The 17134-nt window shown below is 36.1% G+C and overlaps 1 protein-coding gene across 16 annotated transcripts in view; it reads right to left on the minus strand.

Moving 5' to 3' along the window:
* The window catches only part of CASK (calcium/calmodulin-dependent serine protein kinase (MAGUK family)), a 186898-nt gene that overhangs the window by 78500 nt on the left and 91264 nt on the right, over positions 1-17134 (minus strand). For 9 of the 16 annotated variants that reach the window (XM_014938109.1, XM_014938108.1, XM_014938104.1 and 6 more), the window contains 5 exons: positions 12380-12555; positions 10070-10192; positions 8015-8098; positions 6349-6448; positions 998-1015 (listed from right to left, as the gene is read on the minus strand). In XM_014938109.1, the coding sequence (XP_014793595.1) occupies positions 998-1015; positions 6349-6448; positions 8015-8098; positions 10070-10192; positions 12380-12555 (501 nt within the window). The remainder of the gene's footprint in view (positions 1-997; positions 1016-6348; positions 6449-8014; positions 8099-10069; positions 10193-12379; positions 12556-17134) is intronic. The other 7 variants (XM_014938119.1, XM_014938118.1, XM_014938114.1 and 4 more) reach the window with 1 other exon arrangement.

Below are 17134 nucleotides of genomic sequence, written 5' to 3' on the forward strand. Positions count from 1 at the left end.
CCAACTGTATAAAACTAATAGTGTTGCAAAATTTTTATATAAAAATTCCCTGAGTTTCTCACTCTCACATTACTGGACAGACATTCTGAGACGGGCAAATAGGAGGACAAGGAACAACATCCCCCACAATCTGTATTGTGGTTCATAAGAATGAACCAAACAACAAAAAAACACATGACTGATCAGAAATGGAGACATGAGTATATGTCCTGACCTAGGATGGAAGAAGACCTGTTAGCCTACAAATCTTAAAACGCTGCAGGAAAAAAACCCACTTTTTACAGTCTGCATTTTGAGATGCTGAATTTGTTGATTTTAAATGGTTGCGGTTTGTATCAAAGTCTCTAGAATTTCACACCTTCTCCTCTGTCTAGTATAGTCTGCAGGTTTTAGAATGCTTGTGCTTTCAGTGTCTCATGAAGCATGCAGCTAACCTGCAGCAGACCCTCATCCCTACTTGTCAATAATATTCTTTCATTAAGGAGACACATATTGCATAGTTATTTAAATCAGGTGTATGCATATACATAATGCACATGCATATATCATGTATCACATCAACACAGACTGATAAAGGTCATGCAAGGGCATAGCAAGAAAATAATATATGACAATATATGAATAAATATGTTTGGTGTTAGGAGAAAAAAACCATTAGTCCATGAAAACATGAATTTTGGAAGTTAAACGCAAAACCAAATAGTTTTATCCTTTGTTAATTTAATGAAAATTAAATTTTATTTCAGTTGTTTTGCAAATATTGAAAACAAAAAACCAGGTAATTTTAATACTGCCTCAAATCATATTACTTCTGGATAGTTACACTTTCAAAGTTATAGATAGATGCAGTAAAACATATACAGGCTACTTTTCTTGAACAGGCAGTATTAAAACTGAAAATAGCAAAGAGAAGAGAAGAAAGCTGATTTTTACACATGCAAAGACACACAACCATAGCTGAATGATATGCCTTAAAGGAAAACAAAGGGATACCTACTTTCTGCTGCTAGAAGTCCTAGTAGGAAGGCAGCATTTGGACAAACAACAAACAGTATGAAGATTTCAGAACAAGCGATTTATTAAGCTGCAACCTAGCACACTGGTTTAGCCACATAATAGTATAAACAAACTGACAAGACCCCCCCCCTCCCCTTTTTTTTAATATGGTTTCTCTGTGTGAAGCAAATGTGAGTTGTGGACTGCGATGGGAGGAAAAGAAACACTTGGCACTGGGGAGGCAGCACTTCTCCGCAGTGTTAGGTATCTATAATACCAGACTTTTTCCAACATTGGTTAAACTACTTTAAAAAACTCATGAACAAAAAATGATTTCAATAATATCTTAAGAGGTGAACTGACAAACTATTTCAACACACTGCAAACAAGCATAACATCATATTAAATAATGTATTTACTAACTAGAATTTAGCAATATTATATTGAAATCATTTTGTTACAAAAGTTTCAGTGAGAAGCACTATGAGAACCATTTAGAAATAGAACCGGTTTATTATTGATTTTAATTAACAGTGACTTTATATACTTAAACGTTCTTGTATTTAAACATAACAGAACAAAGATTAAATAGTTGAAAAATCATAAAGATAATAATGGAGTACTGGAAACACTCAAACTCATGATCTCAAAACTGGTAGTCAGTTATATCTGTAATACTAGATAAAGAATTAATACCAGTAAATTATAAGGTGAGCATAATGTTTTTTTCCCAGGCACTTACAAGTGTTACACAAGAACCTTTGTGAATATTTACAAAATCAGTGATAATTTTTGCATAACAACAGTATTTTTTTGTGTCATTGTTTTTAAGATATGGGCTTATATTCTACATATTTAATGGAATCTTAATTCCATGAAACTATTAACCGCTCATTAACCTGCGATTTAAGCTAGTTCCACATATGCTAGAAACAGTCATCTTAGAACTTGGCCATACATTTGCTGTTCAATCCCACTCTGCAAGACTGTCAGACCCAGCTTTTTTCCCATTAGTATTACTTTCAAATTTGAAAATCAAGACCTCATAAAATTTTCTCATTTGATATGACAATATAGATTCTAACAAGATTAAAAAGAATGAAAATTGAAGTTTACATACAGCGATTCTGAGACAAAATTATCAAAATGCACTTATAAAAATGTCATATGACATTTGTGCCTTGCAGTTTGAGAAAACAAGCTAGAAACACTGATGCAGACTTAAACATGCCTGCTTTCTGTTCATCACCTTTCACCGCTACCACAGAGCTCAGAAAGCACACAAATGTTCAGGAAGTACTGCAACAGTGCTATTTAGTAGCCTCAGCTAAATAAGTACATTTGGTCAGTCAGTCTGTTATAAACATGCTGCTATACTTTCTCTGTGGTTGAACTGAAACACAGCATTATAAAATGCCTTACGGGAATTTAGAACTGTTCGCAGCAAAAAGCTACTCTGAAACTTGTTACTCATGTTTCAGAATACGAGCACTATAAACCAAGAAAACCAAGAATATGAGCACTATAAACCAAGGAAAGTCCTTTAAAAAAAAAGTAACATTTGCTTTAATTTAAAAAGCAGTTATGCAGTTTTCCAAAGACTATGGACTGCCGCACTGGCTTAACTGTAACACTGGAGTCAGTAGTTCTGAAAATGCAGCTACAAAAAGGTTTTTGGAAATACAAAGTTATAAAAAATCCTCTTCGGTTTATCGGCTTTTCTAATTGCCGGCCTAAAAACCTAAACATCCTGAATCTGCTTAAAACTGCAAAGTAAACTAAATGCTGCTCCTGAATTCACTTTCCTGAGCCAAAATGCCAAACAATTCCACAGCCTTCCCTTGGACTGCTGCAGAACGGGGGGCTGAAGAAGCAAAAGGAGGAAAAAAGAAGCGCTTTACATGGGTGATGTTCATTGTTCAGCCCGAGGCATTGCTATCAAAAGACTTGAAAACTTTATCTCCGTAAGGGGACCAACGGTCAACATATGACACAAGCAGAGGAAATCCTCTGTCTTGATCTAGGGTGCAAATCAGGTGATAGGAGAGCCGGGGAGCGGGGGCTGAGGGGCGGTGGTGGAGAGAGGGAAGGAAGTAGGGTGGGGAAGGGCAACAGAGAGCAAAATGACTGTGAATTTCTCCAGCACCTAATTAATTTCATGGTCCAATTCAAATACTCCCTACCGGAACAATTTTTCTCATGTGCCAGATTCAGCCTTTGAGGCTGCTGATTGCTAACTTCTGGTTTATATTTGTTTCAACATATTAAATATATCCAAAACAGTCACTGCCTTGGAAAACTGATGTTTTACAATGTCTTGAAGACAGGCAACCTGAAAGTCGAATGTTTTACAGTCTAGCAAAAAACATTTGCAAGATGCTTGTCATTTCAGCTGTTTAGTGGCTTTACTAAAGAAGTTACCGAACACGTTTTACAATGTCTTGAACCTGAAAGTCGAATGTTTTACAGTCTAGCAAAAAACATTTGCAAGATGCTTGTCATTTCAGCTGTTTAGTGGCTTTACTAAAGAAGTTACTGAACACAGCCTATCAGGAGTAATGTTTTTGTTTAATAAATATTTACCTAATTTTTCAAAACATTTTAAAAGCCTTTACCATCCTCCCTCAAAATTCAGCAACACTAATTTCTGCCATGTTAGCAACAGAATGATAGCAGAATTAAGTCCTTTAGAGGACAGTTGCTGGTGAAAGAAGAAACAGATCACCCATATCTTAGCTGTGGGAACCACAACATAACACACTCTGTAGGAATGAAACGAAGATGTGTACAGAAAAATACCTGGCTAACTTTAAATGAAATTTATCTGTGCTCATTCCCATCTAATTTAGCTATGCAATTTGCTGATCCTCATTGGAGAGTTCTCTGATAAGAATATCCTTTGTGACTCTGCATCTAAGTCACCTGACTCACTACCTACAGTGTCCTCATATCCCAGGTCACTCTGGTAGTATGGGAAGATGCTCAAAGGGTCTAGTAATCCCGGGTTCACTGAAGTCTGAGGAAGCCGGAAAAGACAGAACTTAAATTTTCTGTTTCTGTGTTTAGAAAGACGTGGAGGAGGCCAGGATATACAATTTGCATAACATAATAAGCATTTACACATCTGCATCTTTTTCTCAGTAGGAGTTCCGCATTTGCCTGTTTCTGACAAATCATTTAATTTTCATGATAAGCTTAATGAAATTTTATGGGAGGATTAATTAGGCAGCAACATTTAAAATATTAAACGCTCTTCATTAGAGTTTATGGCCTGGAATAACATTACGAGATGTCAGGAAGGAAACTTAAATAACCTTAAGTTTCTACTGCAGTTCAAGAGTTTTGTGTCTGATTTCTATAATCTAGTTCAGTTTAGAATCATCACAAGAACCTATCCTTACAAGCTAGAAGTATTTGAAAACTTTATTGGTGTACTTCTGAAGGGGAAACAAAAAATAGTTCTGTATCTAGGAACTTCAGAAGCTGAAAGTTGCAGTATCTTTTCTTGCAAGCCTCAGTGTTTATCCTGAGAGATTAAATATTCTATCAGCTAATGCAGTTGGTCAGGGAAACATCATGAAAGCTACTCACTTAGTATGGTTTCCTGATCACTGTTATCTCCCATCAGTAAGATCACCAATGTTATTTTAGAGAATAACTGCGCTTTCCTAAGAAATTCAAGCTATTGCTTCAGTTATTTCAGAGATGAACACAAGATAACAAGTGGCTTCAGCATAGATATTCTGTAGATTTTACATGTGTACTGGACTCATGTATTCTGTGAGCAGAAAAAATAGAACTTGTAGCTTTTCTGTATACTGATATCTGCAATTACATCATCCTATGAGGAAGACACATGCCCTGTTGATGTGAGAATGAAACTGGAAAGAGGAACTGCAGTTTTTAGACTAGGAAAGTTGCTACTGCCAATCATTTGGTGAGCTATCTGTTTTATTGAAATGGGAGAAGTAGCTGGAAACAAAACCAAAGCACTGCAAGTAATTCTGGCTGAAGTAAAACCAACTTTATCTTTCTTTAAAATAATGTATTGATTCTTAGCTACAAGTACAGCAAGTATTCAACAGCTGGCTGCCTGAAATTAAGCCACAAGGCTTTGATTACCCGTTAGCAAGAAACGATCTGCAGTTCCCATTCAATTCTATAGAAATTATGAGCAATATGCATCTCTAAGGATGAAGGAATCTTCTAAATTAAGTTCTCAAACCTGAATTCCAAGAAGTGAAATTTAGTAATTTTAACAAAAAAATTCCCCCAATTTCTATATCAATGACATTGAAATATTTTATAAAAATTTCTTGCTCATATGAAAAAGCAGAAAAGGAACACAACATATGCAATCATTAAGTAATTTTCTCACCTGTAAAATACTGGGAAAGAGAATTATCACACAGCAGTTCAGCACATGTAATTAGGTTCCTGAAACACCTTCTAGTAAAATAAGTATTATAGCTAAAATATTCTGCCAGTACTACTTAGTTTAATTCAGAAAAATAAAAGAATCCCATTGGCCTTAGATTTTTCTTAAAAATTTATTTAACTTGATTCCAATTCCTAATTTTACGTCAGACCAACCCAGACTTTTGCACTGCAAATGTTCTGAGTGATGTTCTGTCAAAATTAAGATATAGAACTATGACAGGGCTGTGTTAGTACAGGGACTGCCAGGTTATTTAAATTCCTGAATATGGGCTGAGGACAAAAGAACTGCTTGGAGTGAGGTCACTGTCCTGCCGGAGGCCTAGTGACGTGCTAACAGCACAGACAAGGTATTATCTTCCCCTTTGAAGTATGTTGGGAGGTCCTTGAAGTACATGTATTGTCTCCCTCTGAAGATTTGGGGGTCTGGGTTATAGCATCAGAAATACTGTCCAGCGTGCTTTAAAGAGGAGACATTTTAACCATACTGTTCTCTAAAACAGGAGATCAAGAAACTCTGGTACGCAATTATTTCTTTTTATATAGAACTATTAGTAAGGCATGAGAACCTTGGTTTTGCCTAAGAATTCAAGACAAAATTTCCGTAAGCTTTTACACTCAAGTAATATAAAGAGATATATGAGGTTATAAATCTACTTGTAATTAAATGTACATACAACAAATAAAAAAAATCAGACAGAATTTCTGTAGAAACTTACAACTGTGCAGGGAGCTTATCTTCATTTTCCAGTCACTAACACCATTATGACTAGAAACTATTTATGCCTTCATATTTAAACGTTAACTTAATATCCAACTTTATGAAATCATGAGAAATTAGTAAATACTTGGTAGTCTAGTCAGTATAGAATCAAGACAGATTGACTGCAGTAAATATACTTTCTGTTAAAATACCTGAGGAAGTGGGGTCTTCAGAGAAGTCTGGCAGCTCTTCAGGGGGGTCACCATAGAAGGAGTTGAATTTGTGGCTTGACACAGCTGCTAGTACCGCCCCCTGAGTAAAAATACACACAAAGTCTAAATTACACAAAGAAGGATAACGAAACATTTCCAGACACGTTGGATCATTCAATCTCCTGAGGTCTCTTGTGTATTGACCTTCTCACTGAAGAGTAAATAGATTTTACGGTCTTCAGCTCTGCTTTGCTGTTACCAGTGACCATATCCAACAGAAGACCTGGTCATACATTACTCTAAACATATTCTTTGTGAGGGGATTAATGAGAACAATTCTTTATGGGTAAGCATTTAAAAAATTAAGTGTGAGGCATAAATTCCCAATGTAAACAAAATAACTAATTTACTTCTCTTTTCCTCCAACCAACACCGGGTGGCTTAGCAAGTATAAAAATTCACTCTTTAAGGCAACACAGTAAGTTATTTGAGAAATTGTCAGAATCTGACAGCACTAGGATATTTGATATCCATAATATATCTATATGAAAATGTAATAATCTCAGACTCCCAGAACGAGCGTTACATGGGAAGTTACAAAGCCAGAAAAAACAGTTATCTGCTCTGACATATATTTACTTGTCCAAATAAATTACAGCTTAACCACTTGGGTTTTAATGTCTTACAGCTGTGGCAGTAGGCAAAATGGACAACAAATAATTTCAGGAAACATTCTGCAGACAGAACACTGCTTTGGATAAAATGGTAGAAACCAAATAGCATAGGTATACAAGCACTCAGGAGACTAAATATAATGGTCTCCCCAGGAAGAAATCTGGGAAAGACCTGAAACTGCATCTAGAGCAGGAAAACAGGTCATATTCTAAAATGTACTAGTTAACATTTTAATGAAACCATTGCATGGAGATACAACCCACCTAAGTGCTGTTTATCATGAACTATGGCAACTGTTGCATCCTAATTATCAGTTGTTTTTGCAACTACATGAAACTTTTGCAAAGCAGCAACTCAGTTTGTGCATCTGTGTTTTATTACAAATTATAAAAAAAATCCTCATGAATTGTAATGCTGCATGTTTCCATTAACATTTTCTCAACCTTTCAGTGAATTTAAAAATGCTTCTGTTAAACTTTCCAAGATAGGAACTGAATAGAAACCATGTTGTTTTGGGCTAAAATGTTAACATTCATGGCTGAGAAATAATCTTGTGTATAGTTAAACATAAAGGTGATAAACTGCAGAATACATCTTTGCTCTTCTTGAAAAAATATATTAAAACATTACTATGTTCCTTTTATTATAAATGTAACACAATAATAACAGAAGCCATTGCTCTATTCTTTCCTCTCCAATAATTCATATTGTACACAATTACTGAATTAATTTAAGAATAAGACCTCATACACACCTTGGTTGATACAATTGGTGTTGAAATGTAGTTTGAAAACTATACACTAAGAAAGAAAGGACAAACACCCTTAACAAGACATCATTGCAATAAACAAACGTAAGGGTCTGTTTTCAACTTTTTATTTTATTGCTGACTTAAAAATATATATTTCTCTTAGCACTTTTGAAATGAATAAAGTATCACACAAAATTCAAATTATGTAATTGTATTGTTTTAACACTACATTCATTTTACCTTTAGTTTTCTTCTTGCATTGAATTTTCTCAATTGTTCTACTGTTTCTGGAAGATGAATCTTGTATGCATAGCGATCTCTCTCCTTAAAAAAAACCACAAAAAAACCCATAACAAAAGAAACATTAAATAAAAGCTCTTAATATTCTCTCCACAATAAGAAACTAGACAAGAAGTGTACCTAGACAAGAAGTACCCTATGGAGAATGAGGATTTGTTACAACTTAGGGAAAACTTCAAGAAGCTGAGAGAGATTGAAATATTTTGAAAGACTTCTTAAATTGGGCCAGGGATATTTTCTTTTTATAATTTTGTTTCCCACTTCATCATAAGACCCTAGCCTTTTGCTTTACTGTTGTGTTGTTAGTCAGCCTGTGGCTAGCATTGAACTTTGAAGCTGGCAAGCGCAAAGTAGTTCTGCTTCTCGGGAGTCACAAATCCCAGTGAAGCAATGTATTCAAGCACTCTTTTAAGTGGTGCTTGATACTTCAGGTAACCTTGGGAGGTGTGGTGCATGCCCAAGAAAGCAGTAAGTGCCAGCTCCACGGCTGGTGACACCAGGTGCTAGCTTACAGGAAGAATTCTCCACTCTAGATGCAGACAAAAAAATTGCCAATGAACAGCGCACAGCGGGGGCAGAACTTGCAGCAGCTGACTACTTTCTTTCCGTGCCCCAAATCATCACAGAAGCTACACACACTTATTAATTTAACGTAAAAGTTTATCACATACATCTCCTGAATCAGAGTGAAATCACTGGCAGAAGTAATTCAGTCTCTCTACCACACAAAACATGTCTCTGTCTCGTGCTGTATTTGGCTGCCATCTATAAATGGTTACATGAAAACTGTAAGTTGGCAGGGAAGGCAGTTTATTGTAGGCAAAAATAAGAGAGGACTGACTGAGAGAATGCTGGTCTAAGCTTGGAAACAAAGTTGTCTCAGACTATATTTTTTTTCTCCTTGCTTGTCATTCAACAAATAATGGCAACAGCAGAAAGAGACCACAGATATCGTAAGTGCTACACTATATAGCCACAACTTGCACATTTGCATTACAGAATTATCTTTTTAAAAAGCCTAATCAGCTTAGTCGCTCACACAACAAAAATGGCAAAGTTTTCTGCCATAAATAATCCTCAACAAAATCCTTGCTTTGGCATCTAATTGTGGGTAAGCTCACAAAGTGAGGAAAAAGTCAAATTACAAGCAGGTAAAACCAGATCACCCATGTATACCACATACTCAGTCACTGAAATACGATCATTTGGGATGGTGTCCATTTCTATGCTCTTTGAAATATTTGATGCACTATGTATGCCCACACACTCCTGATCTCCTTTTACAAGCTAGACCATTCTGCAGTTTGGAATACAGGAGTTGGAGCCAGAAAGAGTGCAGACAAGTGGAAGAATGACTCCATTCACTAGAAGTGAGACCATTTACTTGGAGGGAGAAGAAGAACATATGAGCCTGTGCTTCCCAGATTTTTGAGCTTTTTGGTGTCAATATTTGAAAATATTTAGTAAAAAATAATTTGACTACCAGATGCCACACAATTTTATATAGTTACAGTAGCCATTGAGCAACACAGAACCACACACTTCCTCCACTCTGGTGGGATATTTCAGGAATCTAATGTAAGAAAGCAGCACAGTTCAGTAGCATAATGTACTGCAAGAAACTGCATGGCTACATGCATAATAAGAAACATGTCTAGATATGACTGAGCAAAGAAGAGATCAGAAATTACTCCTCTGGAGTTTCAGAGACTAAAGGACACATGAATACCTTCTTCAAGTTTTATTCTATGCAGCCCTACTCCCTGCACTCTGATGCTGCCAAAGATGCCTAATTGAGTTTGCTTTTGCTTTAAGCAAGAGTTCAAACCTAGTAATTACCAAAATCTCAGGCTCTAATCTTACAAAGCACTTAAAGCACATTATCACATATTTTTTACAATATCATGTCTACTTTGAAAAGTTCAAATAAATCAACAAATAAGTCTTTTTCTCCCTTGAAGAGGAAATTGGTATTTAAACAACTGCTTTTACTACCTTTAACCAGGGATGATTCAGTGCTTCATATACTGTTATCCTTTCTGCTGGATCCAGCATAAGCATGCGGCGTACCAGATCTTTGGCACTTTCAGAAATATGGCTCCATTGCCTAGGATTCATCTGATTAGAAGCAAGAAAAAAGAAATTAAATTAGTAATAAGTATATAAGAAAGAATCTACATTTTAGGTAGATTCTGCAGAGATTTAACACTGGTTGGTACTTGCAAACATTTTATTATAGTACATGTAAAAAGGAAGTTTCTAAGTTTTTTAATAACTTACAAAACTGTACATTAGTTGCTACCGAAATGGCATAAAAATTTGAAAACAGTAAGCACTATATCACACAAAAGCTGACATAACCTTGGTATTATGTTACAATCGCCGTATAATTTTCTACATATGCTACATTTTGTTCTGATGAAAGTGACCCTTCAGTAGAAAAAGAAAAAATAATTGGGCTTTGTCCGATAGTTAACTATTCATATGATAAATGTAGAAATGAAATCTGCTTCTGAAATCAATATGAGTGGCACGACAGTCTATATATATCAACCCACGCTTTCAAGCCAGTGATGCTGAGTAAGAAGGAAGTCAACTAAAGCCTGTTGTGAACTATTCTGGTCCTGTCCCACAGGTATCATGGACAATGGCTCTTCCCTATAAATTCCTTTCAATTTTACAACAGCTAAGCATCTCCAGCCACTCAGGTAGAAAGCATGCATACTGATATGTGATCAACAATATGAGCAATTGCAACACGTTTTAGAGTAGAACTATACCTTCAGAAGACAACAATGCGAAGGACAATTTAGAATATATTTTCATCTTGTGTATATGCAGATTTGTGTCCAACTGGTCAAGATAACAGACACCTGATAAAACCATACTAAAGCAAGAAAATTCTTTCTGTGATAAGGGATTCTATCCTTAAGCTATTTCTAATATTTATTTAATTTATGAGGAACTTAAGTTTTATTTAGTTGGTACACTGCTAACTTTACAAGGTACTAAATGAAAATTCAAAATTATAACCAGTCTCTTTTCAATGTTATAATCTGTTAATTTAAAGAGGTCCATTTTATTTAAAATCAGTCTTTATGAAAAATAATTGCTTTAAATTGGAGCACTCGGGAACATTACCTGGCTATGAAATGCACATGTATAGTTGTTATTTGCCATTTCTTTTTCAGCTCTAATAAAATGAAGGTAATTGCAAATTTGTAGCAAGACTGTTTTGAAATCCTTATACGATTTTCACTGAATAGACATATTACTATGGAAACAGGAACAGAAAAGGAACTGAGAAGACACAATGTGCTGGCCATGACCTTTTTTTTAAACTAAGAAAAGTTAACTTGTACGCTTCCAGATGGTGTTAGCTGCTTAAGAGATTCCACGAAGAAATCTTAATGTGAAACTGGACCATCTACCAGTCTATGCAATCCAAGACTAGGGCCATGAAGAAATCCTGCTGTTTCTTGGAATACAACATTTAAAGAATGAAAAATGCACTGTGACCAAGTGTAGTACCACTGCTGTCACTTACATTTTAGCAGACTACTGTTAAATTCATATAATAAAACACTTACTAAACTATATTACAGACTATCAGACAGTTTTTGGAGTTTCTTAATTTGCTTATACACAGTTCGTGTATGATCTTGGTTGCAAAGTAGAGCAAAACCAATTTTTGACAAAATTGCAAAAATAGTGAAGTCGAAGCTTTAAATTTGTTTTCCTAACGGCTCTAGGATGCTTATGTTGCAAAACATGCTTATCATGCACGTACATCAATTAGCTTTCAGTTGCAAGTGTCTCCTTTTGAATCACCTGCTGCACTTTACTACATACTGTAGTACAAGAAAAATGCATAACTACATTTTTACAGTAACGTGCATTTTGTTTTAAATCAAGGCAATATTATGACCAGCCTTTATGACACTTCTTTTAGTTGATTAAAAAAAATATTAAGTGATCTATAAACCTAAGGTCATATACAGTATGCTATCTTCACACCTATGCTTTATGTAATTGTACTGCGCTCGATGTACTATTAGGGGCTGGTTGTTGCACACATTTATTATTTCGTCTCAGTAAATATTTCTGTATTCTAATTCCTAACATTGATACAAACCACAGCAGGAACAAGTCAGACTGGAGAGAGAAGATCATCTCTCCTCCTGTGTAACATAGATTTATATAAGTTTCAAATTTAAATCAGGCTAAAAACAAAAATCAACTTCCAGAAATGTTACCAGCAGAGCTCATCTCACTGGAAAAGGATCCAGGTACGCTGTCATTTACCTTGTATTTTCCTTTAATAATGCCTTCAAATAATCTTTCCTTGGTTCCATAAAAAGGCAAACAACCGCTTAGCAGGATAAAAAGGATCACGCCACAACCCCAAACATCTACAGGCTTCCCATAAGGTTCCCTTTTTACCACTTCTGGTGCCATAAAATGCGGTGTTCCTACACGTCCTAAATGGAAATAAGAACAAAATTGAGTCAAAGTGATGTGTGTCAAACAAGGAAATGAAGAATATCACTGCATTAAACTAAAACAGTTTTAATAAGTTTTGTTCATGGGTTAAACTTTAACACAATTCTTTTTGCCTTGTGTTTAGTATTTATTAGGTATATCTGGTGACACAAATCAATAGTTTCCCTTTTGCTTGATTTACACTTTTATAAACTGAGAAATATTCTATCCTATCCTGCAGACTGTAAAACAAGATTTATATAAGAGCACTAAGATTCTTCAGTGAAACATGTCATACAAAAGTGGCATATAAAAGTAAAAATATCAATTTGGACAACCTTTGAAACAGGAATTATTTATCCAGAGAGCATGTACAGAGATATTAAAGATTTCTAGTCTACACTGCTTACTTCATAAAGCTGCCTCTAACTGGCAAGAGCATAATCTGGTCTGATGCTCTGCCCAAATCTTAGATAGTCTACTGAAACTGCCAACAAGAATGCAAAATGCTACCAAATGTGTTGTTCATTTATTTGAAGTAGGCAGTATCTTACTGCAGATAAAAAGATAATGCTAACTTGTTTCACGGGGTGCTTTCAATGAGTGTCAGACAGTAATGGTTCTAGGGCAGGACTGATTTTGGATTGGTAATGAATGTATACCCACAGAAACAAAATGTATTTAGTACCAACTAATCTTTTGACTGGGTAAACTGATTAGAATGACTTCATTCAATTTCTGCGTAACACATTAAGCCAAATAAAAGCAACAAATATTTTACCTCTCCCTATAAATGTTCCCCATTGAAAAAAGATTTGCAAGAATTAAGCTTTGAATGCTCAGAGCATCACTGACACTTATAAATACTGTAGTCTTTGGACTACCCTGGTTCCACCAAGTACCGGCAGAAGAAAAAGAAACACAGCTGTAGCAAACTTACCACTTGCACAACCTTCAAAAATTATTCTTCCTCACTGATACTATAGCGGAGTTCAGAGGCTCCGTTCAAAGTTTGCAGCATCTTTGTGCTGGCTAGGAGAGTCTACAATGCAGCCTAGAGAATCCGAGATGTTTGCATGGCACGTATTTAATTCAGTCTTGTCATGTAAAGAGATGCTTGCTAGACTTGCCTATCCTGCACATCACTTGAATGCAAGTTAGCTAAATCACAGCACTGGTAACAAACATCTAGAAGACTACCTGGCAGTAGCTTACTCAGTAAAGACAATCCTTCGTTTATACCACCTAATACAGGAATACAATCTGACTATGCTTTGTTAACTAGTCCTCATTCATCCCTTTTTGCATCTACAAGGATTGAAACATTGACAGAAAGATGGTATCTTTTTCACCATACTATTCTTAAGGAGAAACACCACCATTGTCAAACTTCATCACCTGGCTTTGTGATAAACCTTTTCCTTACCAGTTTATGAGGCAAATCCCTCTGCCAAGAACATGTTAGGAATCTGCCTGTGACAAAGGAACGTTAACTCATCACTAAGCTAGGGTGGTATCCTAAAAAGTCCACGCACTCTAGGCTGACATGATAGCAAAGGGTAGTTCCTTCCCAGGCTGACAAAAGAGTTAAACAGCAAGATGCTGCAAGTCCAACTCATCCCTCGTACCACTGAGGGAAGAGGAAGGATATTTACTCTGGACAGAGATGGACATGGGGAAAGATTACTAATTCTTCTTGTTGGTTACACACTATTTATAAGCTTTCAGCCTAATTGATAAACCTCAAAGCCAAATCTTCAAGATCACAAATATAAGGTAAAGAATTATCTCCTTAGATGACCCAAAGTCTCTCTCTCTTTCAGATGGCTGATGACAGGAAACGGAAAGAAAACATAAAGTATATATATCCAGCATGCACAAGTTGCTGAGAACTCTGTCCCCATCCGCCTCCCCCTTCCCCCTTTTTCTTTTCATGTGCTTGCAAATCTAGATCTCTATGGGTTTCCTAATTTTTTTCCCCTAAGATGCCATCATTTGTGATAGCAAAAGCATTAACATTTCCAGCTCAGTATCAGCCTATGCATATACATAAACAGCAACACCTGCCAGTTCAAACAGTAACTGTGTGTCTCTTCAGCTGCTCATGTGATGTTAGTGGTATGCATACCACAGTCTGGAAATCTTTAGTACAGAAGACTTCACATAAGACCGCAGAGAGCAGCCTGGCTTACCCAATTCTTGCTTATCGCAGCGGTAAACTTCCTGGCATTTGGGTGCAGAGGTACCCATTTGCAATTTTGGAGCAGGTGTAACCTTCTTACACATTGAAAAAAACATTTGTGGTAAGAAAGCTTGTTTAGATCTTTTTTATCAATATGAATGGAAAATCATATATACTCTGAAGATTCTGCCTTCCTACCAGGCTTTCTAATTGCTGTTATGAGACCTGGGAAGTCTAGAGAAAAGTGATTATTCAAAAGACAAACAGCAGAAAAGTTCAGGGGAGATACAGTCATCTGAATTAAGTAGTTAATGAAACTAAGAATCCTACATATCAAGCAATATCTTAGTTGATTTAATGTGTATTTCCAATAATAGTGTGTCACTCGTCAACTCGGGACCTTCTTTGTGTTTTAAGTAGACAATTGCAGAGACGATCATGGTAAAAAAATGAGTACGTGCTGTGAGAACCAGACCTAAAGGTTTGGGGTTTTGTTTGGGGTTTTTTTTCTTTGCCAATACATTTAATTGTGCTGTACTGTATTTGCAGTACAGTGAAGGTCGACCTATAGAACATATTGTTCTGAGGAAAACGTGTCCATGCAAACAGTTACCCACCCTACATTTTCTCTTATGGTGCAAACCAGCATATTTAGCCACAGCACATGCTACATAAGCAATACAGCAGCATTGTTGGACATTTAGGTGTCAAAGTGCTGGCAGCAGTGGGGCTGCAGGGGTGGCCTCAGTGAGGAGAGGCTGTTTTACCTGTGATGGTAACTGGTAAGCAGTTTGCATGTATTTATCTTGACCCATGAGCTTTTTCATCCTATTTTCTCCCCCTGCTCTGCTGAGCAGAGGCAGTGAGTGAGCAGGTGGTGGGAATCTGGCCCTTAGCCAAGGTCAACCCACCACATGTGGTTATGCTGGTATTAACATACAGACTACTGACTAAATGGAGAAAGATAAGATTAATCTTTCTCCAAAGATACAGCTTGTTTCTTTCATTTCTAGTTTTCAAATGCCACCTTACCTGATTTAATCAAGAGCTGTATAAAATAAGTCATCTACAGTGCCAAGAGAGTATCCAAAGTGTGTATTTTTTTGTTTCCCTTTCCCCTTCAGCAAATAATGTTTCAAATTAAAATTCCTTTGCAGAAATTGATAAGCAAGAAGAATCCTTCATTATTTATATGCATTCATAAATGTATGCAGAACAGACAGTTTCTTGAAACTGAGCATTAATCAGCTTCCCTATATTTTGCAAAACAGGGTCCTGATGGTGGACAACAATTTCAGATTTCCTCTGCTCCTCTACTGCACTTCCTGACCACAGAGCAAGGAAATACAAAAATACTTACAAAACTACTGAATATCAACAAGAAACAAACATAACTTGCAACAGTATGCTTACCAAAATTGCAGACAAAACACAACATACAAGCATTTCTGAGGCACTAGCCATCCACTGCCAGCACTGTTTATTAGCAATTACCTTCATCATATTATAAATTTTTTCCATAGACATATCTTTTTCTAACAGAACAAGCTTCTTGAGGTTTACTTCCTACTTTATATGTGACAATAGACAAAATATAGCCTCATGATGCCTCAAGGTTCTTATTTTGCTTGATCTGTTGACCTCATAACAACTGAAGCTGCATGTTTACTTAGTACTCAAGAGCTCTTCTTACGGACAAACTGACAGAAGTTATGGTTAAAAATGACTGTCTTTCCCTGATCATCTCAAATTTTCTTTCGCCTCCTTTGGAAGTTAAAGAACTTAGATGATAGATGGAGGAATGGGATCTTTGTTGCCCTGGTTCAAAACCAGTATACCATAAAAATCCACTTTAATGAACTGTTTTATGTTGAGCAGAAGGAACAGACTAGTTCAGGAACAGGTAACATTCTACACAGCTATTTAAGACCCCAACAGACTGTTGCTATAAACTAGATGAAAAATGGATGCAACTTAATAGCATGCTGAAAAATCAGTACTACTAAACATTTATATGTACTTATAAATTTAATATGAGGACTCAATAAGTATAAATGAAATGAGAAAGAAGGCTAGTCTAACTTAATAAAATCCTGCCATTTATGGTGGTGGTGAAAATCCCAATTTCATCTCCATGAAAAAAAAAACCCAGAACAAAAAAAAATTTAATTGGTTGAGACTGAACTGTCCAGTTCAGGTAAAAAAATGCATATATTTATGGGTATGTATGTATTAGAAACTTAAAAAGGCTTAAGTTATTTCTGGGGTGGCTGTCATCCTCATGACAACTAACCACCTCACTGAGTTCATCAAAGGAGCAAATGATGATTTTAAGGTTATTCTAAGAACTGACCTAAGCAAGGACTGCTGAGCTGCACTTAGCTCAACAAAATGAA

The sequence above is a fragment of the Calidris pugnax genome, unplaced genomic scaffold (genome assembly GCF_001431845.1).
Source record: "Calidris pugnax isolate Ruff unplaced genomic scaffold, ASM143184v1 scaffold25, whole genome shotgun sequence".
Taxonomy (NCBI): domain Eukaryota; kingdom Metazoa; phylum Chordata; class Aves; order Charadriiformes; family Scolopacidae; genus Calidris; species Calidris pugnax.